General features: G+C 40.2%; 1 protein-coding gene across 1 annotated transcript in view; it reads left to right on the forward strand.

Moving 5' to 3' along the window:
* Nucleotides 1-18,654, forward strand: part of LOC115224227 (RNA polymerase II subunit A C-terminal domain phosphatase SSU72) — a 51,558-nt gene extending 32,904 nt beyond the window's left edge. Inside the window, exons 3-5 of the mRNA XM_029795010.2 lie at nt 10,663-10,802; nt 16,434-16,552; nt 18,371-18,654. Of these exons, the coding sequence (XP_029650870.1) occupies nt 10,663-10,802; nt 16,434-16,552; nt 18,371-18,472 (361 nt within the window). The 3' untranslated portion in view covers nt 18,473-18,654. The remainder of the gene's footprint in view (nt 1-10,662; nt 10,803-16,433; nt 16,553-18,370) is intronic.
* The last annotated feature ends 267 nt before the right edge of the window (nt 18,655-18,921 follow it).

An 18,921-nucleotide genomic window follows, 5' to 3' on the forward strand; every position in this document is an offset into this window, starting at 1 on the left:
AGTGATTTATCTAGTCCAAGTCAGGATAGATTTAAGCCTTTAGCATTTAAACTGTATGTATGTGTGTGTGTGTGGAGCAGCTGGCTGTAGAAAAAATCTGACTTGGCAAATTCCATTTAACCCACAGAAACATGTAAAAGTTGACACTAAATGGTGATGATGACTGTCCCTAGTTCAATCTTTTTCCCTCATCAATCTAACACTCCCCTGTAGGAGGGTGTTGTGGGTAAGTTTTATCATAAACTGACACAACTAAGGAGGCTGTCGGTGTAATGGTAGCACATAAAATATTTCATTAGGAGTTGGTTTGATTCCCCATTGTCTCTAAAGGCTAACCTGCTTTTCAATGGTGGTGCTTCAGTATGGCTGAAACTAGTTAGGTTTTTTTTTTCCCCTTCTTGGCACACATGCCGGTGGCGCGTGAAAAAACATTCGAGCAAGGTTGTTGCCAGTGCTGCTGGACTGGCTCCTGTGCAGGTGGCATGTAAAAAGCACCATTTGAGCATGGCTGTTGCCAGTACCACCTGACTGGACCTTGTGTCGGTGGCACGTAAAAGCACCCACTACACTTTCAGAGTGGTTGGTGTTAGGAAGGGCATCCATCTGTAGAAACTCTGCCATATCAGATTGGAGCCTGGTGCAGCCATCTGGTTCACCAGACTTCAGTCAAATCGTCCAACCCATGCTAGCAGGGAAAGCGGACGTTAAATGATGATGATGAGGAGGAGGAAGAGGTTAACAAGACCAGAGTACACAAAGCTACAGGTATGTTACTAGAAAAGCAGTGTAGAAAGCTAAAGGTGTAACCAAAAGAACAAAGAGTACACAGGCTGAGTAACCAGCAGAACCATTTGTACACGAACTATATGTGTATCTGAGAGTATAGGGACTACAAGACAAGTGTAAGCATACAGGAGTGTGATGAGATATAACAGGAGTTACGTCATAATGGTTAGATAGTGGTTTATTTGCACTAGTGGTAGTCTACAGGAAGTGAGATTAGTAACAAACTATTATCGTCATTGTTCGTTAACGTCCATTTTCCATGCTGGCATGGGTTCGACGTTTTGACCAGAGCTGGCAAGCCAGAGAGCTGCACCAGGTTCTAGTCTGATTTGGTATGGTTTCTATGGCTGGATGCCCTTCCTAATGCCGACCACTTCACAATGAATGCTGGGTGTTTTAGTGTGGTACTGGTATGAGTGTATTGAAATGTCGTGTAGGTAATGGATTGGTAGTATTATTAGAACCTTAAGGCGGAAAGCTGGCAGAATCGTTAATACGCTGGACAAATTGCTTAGTGGTATTTTGCCTGTTGCTACGTTCCGAGTTCAAGTTCTGCCGAGGTTGACTTTGTCTTTCATCCTTTCAAGGTCGATAAATTAAGTACCGGTGAAACACTGGGGTCGATGAGATCGACTAGCCCCCTCCCCCCAAATTTCAGGCCTTGCGCCTATAGTAGAAAGGAGTGTTATTAGAGCCTTGCAGTCTTTGTTTCAGCTGTTTATAACTTTGTGAGTGGATTTGGTAGACGGAAACTGAAAGAAGCCTGTCGTATATGTGTGTGTGTGTATATATATATATATATGTATGTTTGTGTGTCTCTGTTTGTCACCCCAACATCACTTGACAACTGATGGTGGTGTGTTTACGTCCCTGTAACTTAGCGGTTCGGCAAAAGAGACCGATAGAATAAGTAGTAGGCTTACAAAGAATAAGTCCTGGGGTTGATTTGCTTGACTAAAGGCAGTGCTCCAGCATGGCCACAGTCAAATGACTGAAACAAGTAAAAGAGTAAAACAGAAATCCTCTGGAGAGGACCTTTGCTGATAAACCTTAATTCTATGAGAGTACTGAGAGGTGATGTGGTATTCATATATATATATATATATATATATATATTCTTCCCTGGATGGGATGCTGGTCTGTTGCAGGCTTACTCCTTTTTTACCAGCTGGAGCAATGTGAAATGAAGTTCTTTGCTCATTCCAGGAATCGAAACCACAGTCTTCCACTCACGAGTCCAACACCCTAACCACTAAGCCATGCTCTTCTCCACGCCTTTAAAATGAAGTGCATGTTTATTGGTTTAACATTTAAAAACCTACGTATATCCAGTTATAATAACGGGTTAATAGTATTGCTGTGCCTGAGCAAAATCTTACGTACGAACTGTTTTACGTCTATTTTTATTTCTGTTTCCATGGCAACTTGTGTAGGTTGATTTTCTTTTGTTTGTAGCCTTGGGCATTGTAATGCTCGAGGAACTAATCTTTATTACTTGCTAATTGCTCAGCCATAATGTAGTCCTAATAGTTGCAGTGGTGGTGTTGTCTTAGCAGATTGAGTGAGGCAAGCTACAATACTTGTCAGACCTAATTTATTTTGTTAGTTGTCCAACGAAATAGCTGTTGAGACTTGTGAGTGTGTGTGAAATTGTTAAAGTTGTTAGACTTTTAACCCTTTCGTTACTGTATTTATTTTGAGATGCTCTGTGTTTCTTTCAATTACTTTAAATACAACAAAGAATTTAGTAAAATAACTTAGTTATCATTCAGCTAGTGTTAGGAACATAAATTGTGACTAAGGTTTGGTGGAAGATTTTAATTCAGAACTTCTGAAAACAAGACATTTGTACTCAGAGCCAGAGCCAGTTTCAGCCAGGTTGGTATCAAAAGGATTAAATATAACAAAGAATTTAGTAAAATAAATTAGTTGTCATTAAGCTAGTGTTAGGAACATAAATTGCGACTAAGGTTTGGTGGAAGATTTTAATTCAGAACTTCTGAAAACAAGACATTTGTACTCAGAGCTAGAGCCAGTTTCAGCCAGGCTGGTATCAAAAGGGTTAAATATAACAAAGAATTTAGTAAAATAAATTAGTTGTCATTAAGCTAGTGTTAGGAACATAAATTGCGACTAAGGTTTGGTGGAAGATTTTAATTCAAAACTTCTGAAAACAAGACATTTGTATTACAGAGTCAGAGCTGGTTTCTGATGGATTGGTAACAAAAGGGTTAAAGAATCGCTTGTGTTATTCAATCTCTTTGTGCTCCTGAGTTTAAATTCCACAGAGATAAAGTTTGATTTATATTCTTTGGTAAACAGAAACTAACCATTTGCCCGTCCTGTATAGCAGTGCTTCACAACTTTTTTTTCACTTGTGGTACACTTGTATTCTTTCCAAAATTCAGCAACACACCTGAAGTAAAAATATAACTAAAAGTATAGGGAAAAATAAAATTTTATTCAGGTTACACTGTGGCGCACCTGGCATCATCTTGTGACACACTAGTGTGTCGCAGCATACTGGTTGCGGAGCACTGCTGTATCTCTTTGTCCTAGCCTCATATATGATGCTGATTGCCAATTTTTCCAACCACCAGGCACTTATGAAAGGAAAGCTTGATAGCACTGCATCCTTCAAAACTTCCGTGCTTCTTGAGATTCGCCAACACTACACCTGATTTTCTCCCCATACACACTCCCCCCCACCTGTCGATCTCAAAAGACCATGGATCTGCACCGGGGGAATTTTTGTGTCAGCTGCTGATGGTGGTGCAGTGTCTGCTGTGACCGCACAGGTCCACACGGGAGTGGCAGTCTTGCATGAAGTGACTGCATTTGAAGAAGCTCTCCACCAGCAGCACTACTGACTTCTCCTATCTTTGAGCACATTTTTCGTTGGCAAGTTGCAGTTTCTCATTTTTTTCTCACCCCATCCCCTTGCATAGTACTTGTCACACACACTCAAACACTACTACTATTCCTCTACGAAGCTGAGGTATGACCCCACAATGGAGTATTGTTCCTTCATCTGGGGCAGTGTTGCTACTATACCCGGACATCCCAGATTACACCCAAGGAAAAGCCATTTAAATGATTGAGTCGCTTGATGTTGCTTTAAACCACACTCCAACCACAGGCCTATAGACATTCTTGCCTTTTCTTTCATTCAAACTAAAGCCTCTACTAGTGAGAATTGGCTTGTCTACTGCCATCGTCATTCAGGCATTCCAAACTCACTTATCACTCTATACTTGTCACTCATATTTTCTCTCTCTTTCTCTCTACTCTCTATCTGGCCCTGTGTTAACAGTTGTACAGTGGAGGCGCAATGGCCCAGTGGTTAGGGCAGCAGATTCGCGGTCATAGGATCGTGGTTTCGATTCCCAGACCGGGCGTTGTGAGTGTTTATTGAGCGAAAACACGTTAATTTCACGAGCAGGCTGTTCCGTTGATTCGGATCAACTGGAACCCTCGTCGTCGTAACCGACGGAGTGCTTCCACAACTGTTGTACAGTCCTTCTTCTCTATTATGGCATCCCTCTGGAAATTCTTTTCCTGCATATGTTTGTTCTGCAGCTGTTTGTTGACTTGCAACTGTTCACATGAAACATTTACTGCATCAGTTTCAGAGGCCATGAAAACAGCTATTTCCTCCACATTAGACCAATAATAATAATAATAATAATAATTCTCCTTTCTACAATAGGCACAAGGCCTGAAGTTTGGTGTAGAGGGATAGTTGATTACATCGACCCCAGTCCTCAACTGTTACTTATTTTATCGACCCCCAAAAGGATAAAAGGTAAAGTCGACCTCAGCGGAATTTGAACTCAGAATGTTAAAGACCTTGAAAATGCCACTAAACATTTTACCTGGGGTGCTAACGATTCTGCCAGCTTGCTGCCTTAAATAATAATAATAATAATAATTCTCCTTTCTACAATAGGCACAAGGCCTGAAGTTTGGTGTAGAGGGATAGTTGATTACATCGACCCCAGTCCTCAACTGTTACTTATTTTATCGACCCCCAAAAGGATAAAAGGTAAAGTCGACCTCAGCGGAATTTGAACTCAGAATGTTAAAGACCTTGAAAATGCCACTAAACATTTTACCTGGGGTGCTAACGATTCTGCCAGCTTGCTGCCTTAAATAATAATAATAATAATGACGACAATGTTGATGGTGATCTTTTTTACTATAGGCACAAGGTCTGGATTTTGAGAGATGGGGGTCTAATTGATTACATCAACACCAGACTGATAGTTATTTTACTGACCCTGAAAAGACGAAAGGCAAAGTTGGCCTTAGAATTTTATTAATGTGGACTAACCATTATAGTTGCAATCAGGTTTAGTGTTGTTGTCTGTTGTTTAGCATCAGATCAGCCCTGATCAAATGACCCCATTTTTAATCTCTGTCCTTGTGTTGTTTCAATTTAACTCTGACCATGCAAATAGCCCTGATCAAGCATGCACCTGTGGTTCAAAAGTCGAGGTCCTTCTGTGTTACAGTGTAGTGGTCTATGTTCTGTTTTCTCCTTTGGTCTACCCCCATCTATCAAGGTTTTCTGGTGGTTGTATCTCTGGTCCAACAGTGTTTGGAATAAATTAGGTTATTGATTCGTGTGTGAAAGTGTTTTGTTTCAGTCCATGGATTGTGGCCATGCTGGGGCACTGCCCTGAAGAGTGTAGTCAAACAGATCGACCCCAGTGCTTATTATTGTTTTGTTTTTTTTAAAGTGTGGTACTTATTCTGTAAGTCTCTTTTGCTGAACTGTTAAGTTATGGGGACTGTAAACAAACCAACACTGGTTGTCAAGCAGTGGTGGTGGGGGCAAAGATAGAAGATGTATACATCTATATAAGATAGGCTTCTTTCAGTTTCCATCTACCAAATCCACTCACAAGGTTTTGGTTGGCCTAGTACTATAGTAGAAGATACTTGCCCAAGGTGCTGCACAGTGGGACTGAACCTGAGACTGCTTCTTACCCACACAGCTGCGTGATGAGTTTTATTTTTGTTTAGGGTAACAGGGGTAACAGGTGACGTAGTGTACTAGAGATAGGGGTGGTAGTTTACTGGACATAGGAAGTGGCCTTGGCTGTGTCTTGTAGGTAGAGAGAGAGTAGTGGTGGTAGTTGTATTTTGGAGGCGGGTAGGAGTGGTGGTGGTAGTTGTATTTTGGAGGTGGGTAGGAGTGGTAGTGGTGTATTGGGCAGCTGATCTTTCATCTTGTTTGTCATCACACTACAGCCATGCTTGAGCACCACTTTGAAGGGTTTACTCAAACAAATCAGACTTGTACTTATTCTGTCGGTCTCTTTTGCCAAATTGCTAAGTTACAGACACACACATACAAAAACACACACACACAAACACACACACACTTACCTCAGCACAGCATGAAACAAGATTTTAATACCACAAGGAATTGACAGAAGGTCATCATCTTGTGAAGAGCCTGTGGCTTAATTTGACTCAATACAGGGGAAAGCTCTCTTGGTTAGGACACAGGTAGGATTAATAGTGCTGCCTTCAATAGTAAACGGTGCCTTATCCCATGGTACCTATTGACTTCTATGCAGAAGTGAGCCATTTACCAGGAAAACAGTATATTAGGCTTTAATCATTTATTAGGAACATAGTACAGTTAAATAGACTGTTATGTTCCAGGAACAGAAAATGAAGTATTAGTACTAATTTGGTTGGTCACTAGTCTACAATAACGAGAGAGCCTCTGCGTCAGGCATGAATAATCTTTTTCCAAGAAGTGGGCCACATGAATCCTGGTTTGTCGTTAGGCAGGCAGTACTATTAAAAATAAACTTTTCATATAGGCATGTCATTCAGGAAGCAGACCACAGGTTGCTTATTACTGCTCTATGTGGTGGCTCAATCTGCTAGAAATAGTAGTAAAGTCCCCCCCCCCCTTAAAAAAAAAATGAAGGCTCACATAGAATAAAGTGCAGGATATTGCTAAAAGGACAGATCGGTCATGGCTAGAATGTTTTTGATAAGGCGGCAAGCTGGCAGAAACGTAAGCACACCAGGCGAAATGCTTAGTGGTATTTTGTCTGTCGTTACGTTCTGAGTTCAAATTCTGCCGACGTCGACTTTGCCTTTCATCTTTTTGGGGTTAATAAATTAAGTACCAGTTATGCACTGGGGTTGATATAATTGACTTAATCCCTTTGTTTGTCCCCTCTATGTTTAGCCCCTTGTGGGCAATAAAGAAATAAAATAAGAATGTTTTGGGTCTAAACAGAGTGGAATGAATGGGCATAAAAGTCCTGAAAATTCCACCTCAGCATCTAACTACACAATCCAACAACCCTATGGTAAATTCTATGAAGCTATTAGATCTTTCCTAACCTAATTTCACAGGGAGCTGAAACTGGTTTAAGCATCTCATAACTTTTAGAAATTTTTGGGTAATTTTCAGAAAGTTTTTTGAAAATTTGTGTTCTACACATGAGAATTTGTATGATTATAAGAGAAAAAAATTTTTTTTTTTAAGTTTTAATCAAAAAGTTCCACTTGTTTAAAATACAGACAGTCCAAATTTTTTGCTTAAATCCCAGCAATGGCCCATTCTTGGGTGGTGCATCATCATTCAATTAAATGTGTTTATGGGGAGAAAAATATTGAAAGACATACCTCAGAGTGACAAAGAAATGAGGAAGATATCAGTTGATCTTGGGATGTGCTAAAAATAACTGTTAAATGACACACACACAAATCTTTTTTTTTCATAAATATAAACTCACAAAAATTTTCTGAGAATTCCAAAAAATAAAAAAGTTATGAGGGGTTATATGGGGTACTTAAACCAGAATTATCCCCTGAAGCCAGGTCACACGGTTGAATCTACACTCATTTATTATTATTATCTATATTTACTACACACCAATGTGTGTGTGTGTGTTATCAGCATTTAACATCTTTTATCTTATCCTTGTTTCAGTCATTTGACTCTGGCCATGCTGGAGCACCGGCTTAAGTGGAACAAATTAACCCCAGGACTTATTCTTTGTAAGATTAGTACTTATTCTATTGGTCTCTTTTGCCAAACCACTAAGTTACAGGGATGTAAACACACCAACATCAGTTGTCAGGTGACGGTGGACACACACACACACACACTTCTTTCAGTTTCCATCTACCAAATCCACTCGGAAGGCTTTGGTCGGCCCAATGCTTGCCCAAGGTGCCAGGCATTGGAACTGGAACTGGATCCATCTGAAAGGATGAAAAGCAAAGTCGGGCTTGGTGGAATTTGAACTCAGAATGTAAAGATAAACAAAATACCACTAAGCATTTCACCTGGTGTGCTAACATTTCTGCCAGCTCACTGCCTTTGGGCCATGGCTTATATTCTTTTCTACTCTAGGCACAAGGCCCACAACTTTCAGGGATGGTGGGGGCCAGTCAATTAGATCAAGCCCAGTATGAACCCGAAAGGATGAATGGCAAAGTTGAACTCAGAATGTAAAGACAGACAAAATACCGCTAAGCATTTCGCCTTGTTAACGTTTCTGCTAGCTCGCTGCCTTAGAACGTACATATGTATATTGCAATAACTGCATTAAGGGTTTCTATCCAATGCAAACAATTCTGAATATTACGCTTCTGTGCTCAAGAACACAATGCAATGCCTAGTCTGCGAATCAAACCCATGATCTTGCAATTGTGAGTGCAACACCTTAACCACTATATATATATATATATATGAAAAAACAAGTCAAAAATAGAAAATGCTAAGATAATTTTATAGTGAATCTTTCAGTACCGGTTTCGGTCATTTTGAGACCTTTTCAACTGTAACAATTAAATAATTAAATTTAGAAAAATTAGAAGAAAAGTTTTTTTAAAGGAATATTTCTATAGTAGTGTTCAGATATAAGTGCAAACAAGGGAGTCAGAGAAAGGCAGAATGCCACTTATATCTGAACACTACTATAGAAATATTCCTTTAAAAAAACTTTTCTTCTAATTTTTCTAAATTTAATTATTTAATCGTTACAGTTGAAAAGGTCTCAAAATGACCGAAACCGGTACTGAAAGATTCACTATAAAATTATCTTAGCATTTTCTATTTTTGACTTGTTTTTTCATATATATCAACTCGTGTGTTCCTTTCCACCCTTATACATATATATATATATATCATTATCATCGTTTAACATCCATTTTCTATGCTAGCATGGGTTGGACGGTTTGACCGGGGTCTGGGAAACGAGGAGGCTGCGCCAGGCTCCAGTCTGATCTGGTAGTGTTTCTACAGCTGGATGCCCTTCCTAACGCCAACCACTCCTTGAGTGTAGTGGGTGCTTTTTACATGCCACCAGTTTAGGGGCCAGAGGAGGCTGGCAAACAGCCATGCCTGGATGGTGCTTTTCACGTGTCACCGGCATGGGTATCACAACTACAATTTCCATTTGACTTTTATTTTGATGTTGATGTTGACGTACTTGACTCAATAGGTCTCCTCAAGCACAGTGGGTCACTCTACGATCCAAGGTTAGCACAGTAGGCCGTCCTGCATGCCATGAACTCACTTCATTTGTCGGGTCTTTGTAGTCACAGCATATCTTAGAGGTCTTGGTCTTTCGTCATTTCCTCTGTGAGGCCCATATATATATATATATATATATATATATATGTGTGTGTGTGTGTGTGTGTGTATGTGTTACTGTCTTCTTGCCTTGATTTCATGTGCTAGTTGTAAATGAGTGTCACTGCCAATCAAGCGGTGTCCTTCATTTCCAATCTTCCATAAAAGACATGTTTGGCTATGGAGAAATATTACCTCACTTGGCAACAGCTAAGGGTTGGCAACAGGAAGGGCATCTGACTATAGAAAAAAGAAAAATCTGCCTCAGCAAGTTCTATCCAACAGCATGGAAAAGTGGATGTTAAACAATGATGATGTCTGAAGCAGGGGTGGGGGACATGCTTAACACCAACAGTTGCAACCCTGATATCAAATCCCTTTAAAAAGTAATCGTATTCAGTAACCTCACATAGCTATTCCCTTTCCATAATTCCATGAGGATATGATGTCCATCTGAGCCTTCATTCCTAATCACAATACAAAAAGTGAGCTTCTGCATGGTCACTTGACCTGCTAGAGATAGCAGCTGAATTTTTCTCAAATTATATATTTTATTTTTTATTTTTACTTGTTCCTGTCATTTGATTGTGGCCATGCTGGGGCACCACTTTGAAAGGTTTTAGTGGAACAAATCGACCCCAGGGACTTTTTTTTAAAGCCTGGTACTTATTCTATCACACTTCTTTTGCTGAACTGCTAAGTTATAGGGACATAAACACACCAACACAAGTTGTGAAGCTGTGGTGGGAGACAAACACATGTAAAGACATAGACACACGGATATGTCCATATATGAGAGGCTTCTTTCAGTTTCCCTCTACTGAATCTATACACAAGGCTTTGATTGGCCTGAAGCTGTAATAGAAGACACTTGTCCAAGAGGGTAACTTTCTAGGTGCAGTCCCATAGTCATTTATGACTAAAGCGGGGTCTTGACCCTTTTTTAAGTATGTGAAGGGTGCATGGCTTAGTGATTGGAGTATTTGGTTCATGATCATATGGTTGGGAGTTTGATTGCTGGCCCTGTTGGTCCAGCCCACTCAGCTGGACAGAAACGAGTGGTACAGGAAATTTAAAGGGTCAACCATGTCACATTTTGTATCCTGGTAAATCTCCTTTTTTTTAATTCTTTTTTTTCTTTTTTTTAAAATTTTTTTTTTATTCTTTAAAAAAATTTTTTTTTATGTTATTCTTGTTATTTTCCTCCTGTATCTCTTTTGCCATTTTTTTTGTTTGAACTCCTTAACCACCGAATGTAGATATACACAGAATGGAATTCTCCATATGCTTGACCGCAACCGGAGAATAAAACAGCGACCTGAGCGGTTTCAAAATTGTCATGAACAGTTCGATGTGATAGTATCGTGTGAAGAGAGAGTATACGACCAGATTCTAGAAGGTCAGTATGAAAAATATTCTCCTTTCTCTAAACCTTAGGCAAAAAATTGTCGAGAACCACTGCTTTAAGCAGCCCATTATTTCTTTGCTTTAAGCACGTTATTGTCTGTATATATGTATGAGTATATATATGTGTGGAAGTGCAATGGCCCAGTAGTTAGGGCAGCGGACTCGCAGTCGTAGGATCGCGGTTTCGATTCCCAGACCGGGCGTTGTGAGTGTTTATTGAGTGAAAACACCTAAAGCTCCACGAGGCTCCGGCAGGAGATGGTGGTGATCCCTGCTGTACTCTTTCACCACAACTTTCTCTCACTCTTACTTTCTGTTTCTGTTGTACCTGTATTTCAAAGGGCCGGCCTTGTCACTCTCTGTGTCACGCTGAATATCCCCGAGAACTACGTTAAGGGTACACGTGTCTGTGGAGTGCTCAGCCACTTACACGTTAATTTCACGAGCAGGCTGTTCCGTTGATCGGATCAACCGGAACCCTCGTCGTCGTAACCAACGGAGTGCTTCCACATTTCTTTGCTTTAAGCACGTTATAGTCTGTATATATGTGTAGAGGTGCAATGACCCAGTGGTTAGGGCAGTGGACTCGTGGTCATAGGATTGCGGTTTCAATTCCCAGACCAGGCGTTGTGAGTGTTTATTGAGCGAAAACACCTAAAGCTTCACGAGGCTCCGGCAGGGGATGGTGGTGATCCCTGCTGTACTCTTTCGCCACAATTTTCTCTCACTCTTTCTTCTGTTGGCCTGCTCGCTTAGCCAGCGGAGTGGCGTCATTTGAAGGCTAAAACAAAACGAAGCGCATTGTGACCAGCGATGTGTAGCTATATCTGATAGCCTGGTCGGTCACAGTGATCACGGTGATATATATGTATGTACCATGCCAGAAAACTGGACGTGAAATGATCAAGTGAACAGGTGTGTGTACATACCAACACACACACACATTCATTTGATTAGCTCACATGCAGTTTTCCATGCTTGCATGAGTTAGATCAGTGGTTCCCAAACTTTTTTGGCCTGCTTCCCCCTTGACACCTAGGCCACAATCCTACTGCCCCCACCCCAATTAACCATCACAAACATAGACTTCTTTCTGAAGCAAATTCAAAGCAACTGTATTTCACAAATAAAACTTAACCTCATTAACCCATTATTTTGTTGTTTTTACATGAATTGCCACCCCATTATCACCCCAATTTCTACACGAATCGCTACCACATCATTGCCCCACTTTTCTGCAATGCCCGTTTGGAACTTTCCACTGCCCCCAGGAGGCAATACTGCCCACTTTGAGACCCACTGGGTTAGATGAATAAATATCATTGTGGAATTATTTTATAGCCAGCAGTGCTTCCTTTCACTAATCTTTCCCTTTTTATGAAGTAAGAGATCTATTATCCCAGTTGAGGGTTCTGAAGTCTCTTGCTCAACAACCTGCACAGATGGTTTTGTTTGTAGTGATCCAACGTTTGTGCTGTACACGAGGTTGCTCCCTCCATCAAATCAACATCCCATACAGACACACTGTGTGTGCCATGTGTCGGATGTTGAAGTGGTGGCTGAGCAGCATGAAATGAAGTGTCTTGCTCAAGAACACAATGCATTGCCCAGTCTAGGTATTGAAACCACAATCGCGAGTGCAACACCCCAACCACTAGGTCGCGAACCTACACACACACACACACACACGAACATGCACACATCTATATATTCAGTCATATGACTGGCTTTGTACACTTTAACATCTATCATATTGACTCACAGGGCATTGGTCATCCTGGGCCTAGAGAAGAAAACATTTTACTAAGGGTGCCATGCAGTGGTTTTGAACCCAAAACCACATGGTTAAGAAGTGAACTTTTAACCATGTGACCATTTTTCCATGCTGGCATGGATTGGACAAGTTTTGTCACTGATTGCATTCTACAATATCTTTACATATAGTGACAGAAAAAAAAAGGAAAAAAAAACTTCCCTACTTTGTTAAATACATCTGACAGTGTGGGCTTGGTACACTTTCTCATGTCAACAGCATATGGAACACATCACACACACACAGCCATAAGCTGTAATGCAGCACACCTAATTGTGTACAAAAGTGCTAAGCATGGCCCCTACATGAATGCAAGTTTATTCACATGTGCAAATGTATATGAATGTACTAAGCGACTCAGATATCCACAAATTACCCATGTGCTGTCTTGAGTTAAACAAAAGCATCACGCAGCTTAGTGACTGTCTTGAATTCTAAAATGTAAAATAATGATAATAATGGTTTCAAGTTTTAGGACAAGGCCTGCAAGTCCAGAAGGGGACTAGTTCAACTGGTACTTATTTTATTGATCCTGAAAGGGTGAAAGGCAAGGTCGATCTCAGTGGCATTTGAACTCAGAACTTAAGGATGTGTATGTATATATATATATATATATATAAAAGCATTCAGATTATTTTGTCTAATGTTTATTTATTAATTGCTTTGATTCAATCACACATTATGGTATAGGATGGATGAAAAATCTTAAATATTTCCCAAAGAAAAACAGGCGTGGCTGTGTTATAAGAAGTTTGCTTCTCAACTACAGGGTTCAGTCCCAAACAGAAGGACTAAAATCCCTCCTTTATTTTTATCAGTTACTAGCAGTATCGCCCGGCGTTGCTCGGGTTTGTAAGGGAAATAACTATATAAGCATTTTTAGAGATGTAAAGTATAATAGCCATCTCAATATGGCTAACCACAAAGGGGGGGGTGTTACTGTAGCTTTTTACGTTCTGAGATTTAATAATAAATTTTTAGAGAGTTACTTCCCTTATATATGCCAAAAATGCATTAAAAATGGGAAAAATTGATGGTAAATTTTTTTTTGAATCGTAGACTCATTGTAGACGTGCGCTAATACCCAGAAGGGCTCGATATGAATCACGACTATAAGATACCCGGTTTTGGTTAAACTGCACCGTAAAATGTGGGAGTAGTTAGGAATCTAAATTGTAGCACACAACCTCTCTTTTATATATAAAGATTAGCATCAGTTGTTTGTATCAGTTATTCAGTCAGTATTTTTAATTACTGACCAAAAATCTTCATAAGTCTTTCTTCCACTTGATCACAGCCTGTTGAAGAAGACTGCTTTGTTGATGAGGTCTAATGAGACTGAAACATGTATAACCTTTGCCTTGCTCGCTTACAAAAACCAGATTTTTTTTTTACCCACTCAACACGAATATTCAGTTTTATCCAAAAACTAATAGGTCTTGAAATTATCTCCCCTTGCCTTTACGAGCCACTAACAACTACTATTGGTACTTTGTTTATTTTCTGCAACTGAGGGACAAGTTTCAATTAATTTAGAATGTTTTTGCTTTTTATTTAGCAATGCGTGCACACACACCAACACCCACGCTCACTGGAAGAGTTGAACAAAGCATTTTTAATTAAGAAAGCACCTGTCAAATTTAGAACGAAACCTCTGATGTTTAAAGCAGTGAGTTGTTTCTGCTTTCAGCTAGGTGGACTGAGCAAGTTTGAGAGTTAACCCTTTAATATTTGAACTGGTCATATTCAACTCAAATATTCTACTCGTCTTATGTTCAAACTGGCCAGATCCAGCCTTTCACACTTACCCTACAATGTCTTACTAAAAATAAACAATCGTATCAGCAAAATTTCAAAGCTATACCATAATGTGTGATTGAATCAAAGCAATGAGTAAATAAACATTAAACAGAATAATCTGAATGCTTATATATATATATATATATATATATATATATATTTTCAACATGTGATCTCTTGAGCACCACCAGCAAAAATATTTTTTTCCTCTGTCTTCCCTTCTCTGGATCTTTCCTTCTCCTTTGTTTCCGATGAAGAGCTCCGCTCGAAACGTTAAACCCTCCTTCCCTTCTTTCCTGAGCGTCAAATAATACTTTATTTGTTCCACGTCCTCGCGTTGCTGTTTTTTTTTTTCTGTGTTTTCTTGTTTGGATTAACTATATATATACATGTATACATCCTTATGTTCTGAGTTCAAATGCCACTGAGATCGACTTTGCCTTTCACCCTTTCAGGATCAATAAAATAAGTACCAGTTGAACTAGCCCCCTTCTAGACTTACAAACCTTGTGCTAAAATTTGAAATCAGTATTATCGTTATTTTACATTTTAGAATTCAAGACGGTCACTAACTGAGCATTCAGATTATTCTGGACACAGTGAAGGCATGTGGCTAAATGGTTAGGGTATTCCACTTACAATCATAAAGTCATGAGTTCAATATCCAGTAGCATGTTGTGTTCTTGAGCAAGACACTTTATTTCACGTTGCTCCAGTCCATTCAGCTGGCAAAAGTGAGTAGCACCTGTGTTTCAAAGGGCCAGCCTTGTCACACTAATTTCATTCTGTGTCACACTAAACCTCTCTGAGAACTATGTTAAAGGTACATATTACTGTGGAGTGCTCAGCCACTTGCATGTTAATTACTTGAGTAGGCTCTTCCATTGAGCGGATCAATTAGAATACTTGTCTTCATAACTGGCAGTGCCATTATAATTATAGACATAAACCAATGCCATCAAGAGGATACAAACAGTTAACTTCTTGGTTATTTATCCCTTACCCTGTTCTCCTGGATATCCATGCACTCTATATCCTACCTTTTCTAATTGAATATATACATTGGAATGCTAATATACTCTGAATGTTCTGAAGAATTGCTGTAGTTGGACAGGAAGGAGTTAGTTACAGTGGCTACACCACATGCCCCAACTGCTACACAGCATACCACAGTGGCTACACAATGTACCCTGGTGGCCTTGCAGTATACCCCCGGTGGTCTCGCACCATAGCCCTGGTGGCCTCGCACCATACCCTGGTGGCCTCTCAGCATACCCCCAGTGGCCCCTCAGCATACCCCCGGTGGCCCCTCAGCATACCCCCGGTGGCCCCTCAGCATATCCTGGTGGCCTCGCAGCATACCCCCGGTGGCCTCGCAACATAACCCCGGTGGCCTCATGGCATACCCCCAGTGGCCTCGCGACATAACCCCGGTGGCCTCGCGGCATAACCCCGGTGGCCTCACGGCATACCCCAGTGGTCTCACAGCATACCACGGTGGCCTCGCAGCATACCCCCGGTGGCCCCTCAGCATATCCCGGTGGCCCCTCAGCATATCACAGTGGCCCCTCAGCATATCCCGGTTGCCTGCAACATAACCCCGGTGGCCTCGCGGCATACGCCCAGTGGCCTCGCGGCATACCCCCGGTGGCCTCGCGGCATACCCCCGGTGGCCTCGCGGCATACCCCCGGTGGCCTCGCGGCATACCCCCGGTGGCCTCGCGGCATACCCCCGGTGGCCTCGCGGCATACCCCCGGTGGCCTCGCGGCATACCCCCGGTGGCCTCGCGGCATACCCCCGGTGGCCTCGCGGCATAACCCCGGTGGCCTCACGGCATACCCCCGATAATCTTGCAACAAACCCCTGGTGGCCTCGCAGCACATTCCGATGGACTTGCAGCATGTTCTATTGGCTTCACAGCATACCCTGGTGTAGCCCCAACAACCTATATCCTGGTGCACAACATACCCCTGCAACAAATATAATTTGAGTTCTGTTGTTATTTCCAGAGCTGGAAAGTCGAGAGAAAGAGGACAGTTATCCAACTCACATCATTAATATTGACATTCAAGACAACCATGAAGAGGCCACAATTGGCGCTTTTATGATCTGTGATTTAATTTCAAAGGTAAGGTAACTTTGTAGTCTCTCCTCATATCACTGTCTCGTCTGCACTTTCACTACGAAGGGTTGCTGCAAAGTTCCTGGTAACTTTTCTGTTTGTTTGTGTTTACGTTGATTATTGTTACTGTTCAGTAGCATTTTTTTTGTTTGGACCATATAGAGACTCACTGATTAGCTTGTGTGTTTGCCAGCTTGAATATTCTACATTTCAAGTTCAAACCAACCAGATTTGGCCTCTCATACTTACTCTACAATTTCATTCTAAAAATAAACAATCGTATCATCGAAATCTTGAAGCTAAGATACTGTGTAATTAATTCAAAACATTGTGAATAAATAAGCATTGTAGTTGACAGAGTAACCTGAAAGCTACAGAGTTAACCCTTTCGTTACTGTATTTATTTTGAGATGCTCTAAGGTGTATATATATATATATATATATATATATATATATATATACGACTGGCTTCTTTTAGTTTCCATCTACCAAATCCACTCACAAGGCATTGGTCAGCCTGAAGCTATAGCAGAAGACACTTGCCCAAGGTGTTGCACAGTGGAACTGAACCTGGAACCATGTGGTAGGAAAGCAAGCTTCTTCCCACTCAGTCACACCTGCACCTATATATATATATATATATGCATATATATATATATATATTGGCACGTAAAAAGCACCATCCGATTGTGGCCGCTGCCAGCCTCCCCTGGCACCTGTGCCGATGGCATGTAAAAGCATCCACTACACTCACGGAGTGGTTGGCGTTAGGAAGGGCATCCAGCTGTAGAAACACTGCCAGATCAGACTGGGCCTGGTGCAGCCTTCTGGCTTCCCAGATCCCCGGTAGAACCGTCCAACCCATGCTAGCATGGAAAGCGGACGCTAAACAATGATGATGATGATATATATATATATATTATATATATATATATATATATATTGTTGTTCTTTTGGTCAAACTATTGTATCTCTAGCTGCTTCAGATGCCAAGATATGAAAATAGTCAAAGTGTAGTACAACGATTTAGCATTTTTCTAAAGTGTAGTAAGTCCCACATATGACAGTTTTGCAAAAAATATTTCTGATTGAAAATATCATACATGCATGGAGTTATTTTATGCACCCAACAAAGCATTATTGTTAAGCTGAAACTGTTGCTATTGTAAAAAATGAAATGGAATGGTGAAACTGTTTTTCCGTTTTCTAAAAATGCATCTTTTTTTTTTCGGACTTAGGACACTTTTGCATAATAGCTGTGATATGGTATGGTATGTATCAAGCCGTAAATCCTCGAGTATAGTCCGCCCTTGAGTATAATACTCAGGGGATTTTTAGGGGGATGTACCTCTGAAAAACCTAAACCTTGTGTGTAATACGAACCCCTTCTCTAACTTGAGTCAAGGAGGTCTATATAACGTCCTTGGTTTGCAAAACTGTATACGGTAACGTCCTTTATTATTATTGTATATATAACATAATGCAAACATGTAGCTTTTTTGTGCATTTTGTTTGCAGAAAATAAAGAAATAATAGTAATAACATTTAATAAATGTTGCTTACTGCAAGTTATGGATGATTCTTTTATGACTTCATTGCTTTCAGGATTAGCTTAAGGTATTTTCGCGCCCGACATCACAAAATGCGTCTGAATAAACATTGCCGGACAATAAATAGAATCTCGGACATTGCTTAGAAAATATTTTTCATTTTTAACCTCGTATATAGTACGCACTAGAGATTTTGACCTTTAAATTTTGGGGGGAAAATGCGGATTATACTCGAGGATTTATGGTATATATATTTTCTTAATTTTGTTTTTAGCTGCATCAAAGTGATGACATTGATAATGATGTTGATGAAATTGTGCAGCTATTTGAGGAACGACTGCAACAACCAATTCTACACACCATGGCTTTCTGTTGAACATCATCATCTCTGACTGACTGACTGAAATAGTTTGAAGGAGGAGGAAGAAGTGAAAGAAGAAGAAGAAAAAGAAAATCTGGATTGATACCAGTTTTTATGTCATTTTATATTAAAAAAAAAAAAGAAATAAAAAAAAAAATAACCCAGACCATGGTAATGGGACTCAACAAATGGATATATCAAATAAAAAAAATAAAACAAATTAGCCAAAGAAAAAAAAAACAAAAAATAAAATATATACAGAAATGAGATATTAATACATCTCCCCCCCCCTCTACCTTTGTTTTGATTTTTCTATATTTGCAAGTCCAAGACATTTTTTGTTTTTGTTTTTTTTTTTTACAGCAAAAACATTGCTTTGATTAAATTTGAAAAAAACTTCCAGTCAATTTTTTTTTTTTTACTTAATTTTCATGTCTTTCTTTCCATCTACTCACCCACCCACC

The sequence above is a fragment of the Octopus sinensis genome, linkage group LG25 (assembly GCF_006345805.1).
Source record: "Octopus sinensis linkage group LG25, ASM634580v1, whole genome shotgun sequence".
NCBI lineage: Eukaryota > Metazoa > Mollusca > Cephalopoda > Octopoda > Octopodidae > Octopus > Octopus sinensis.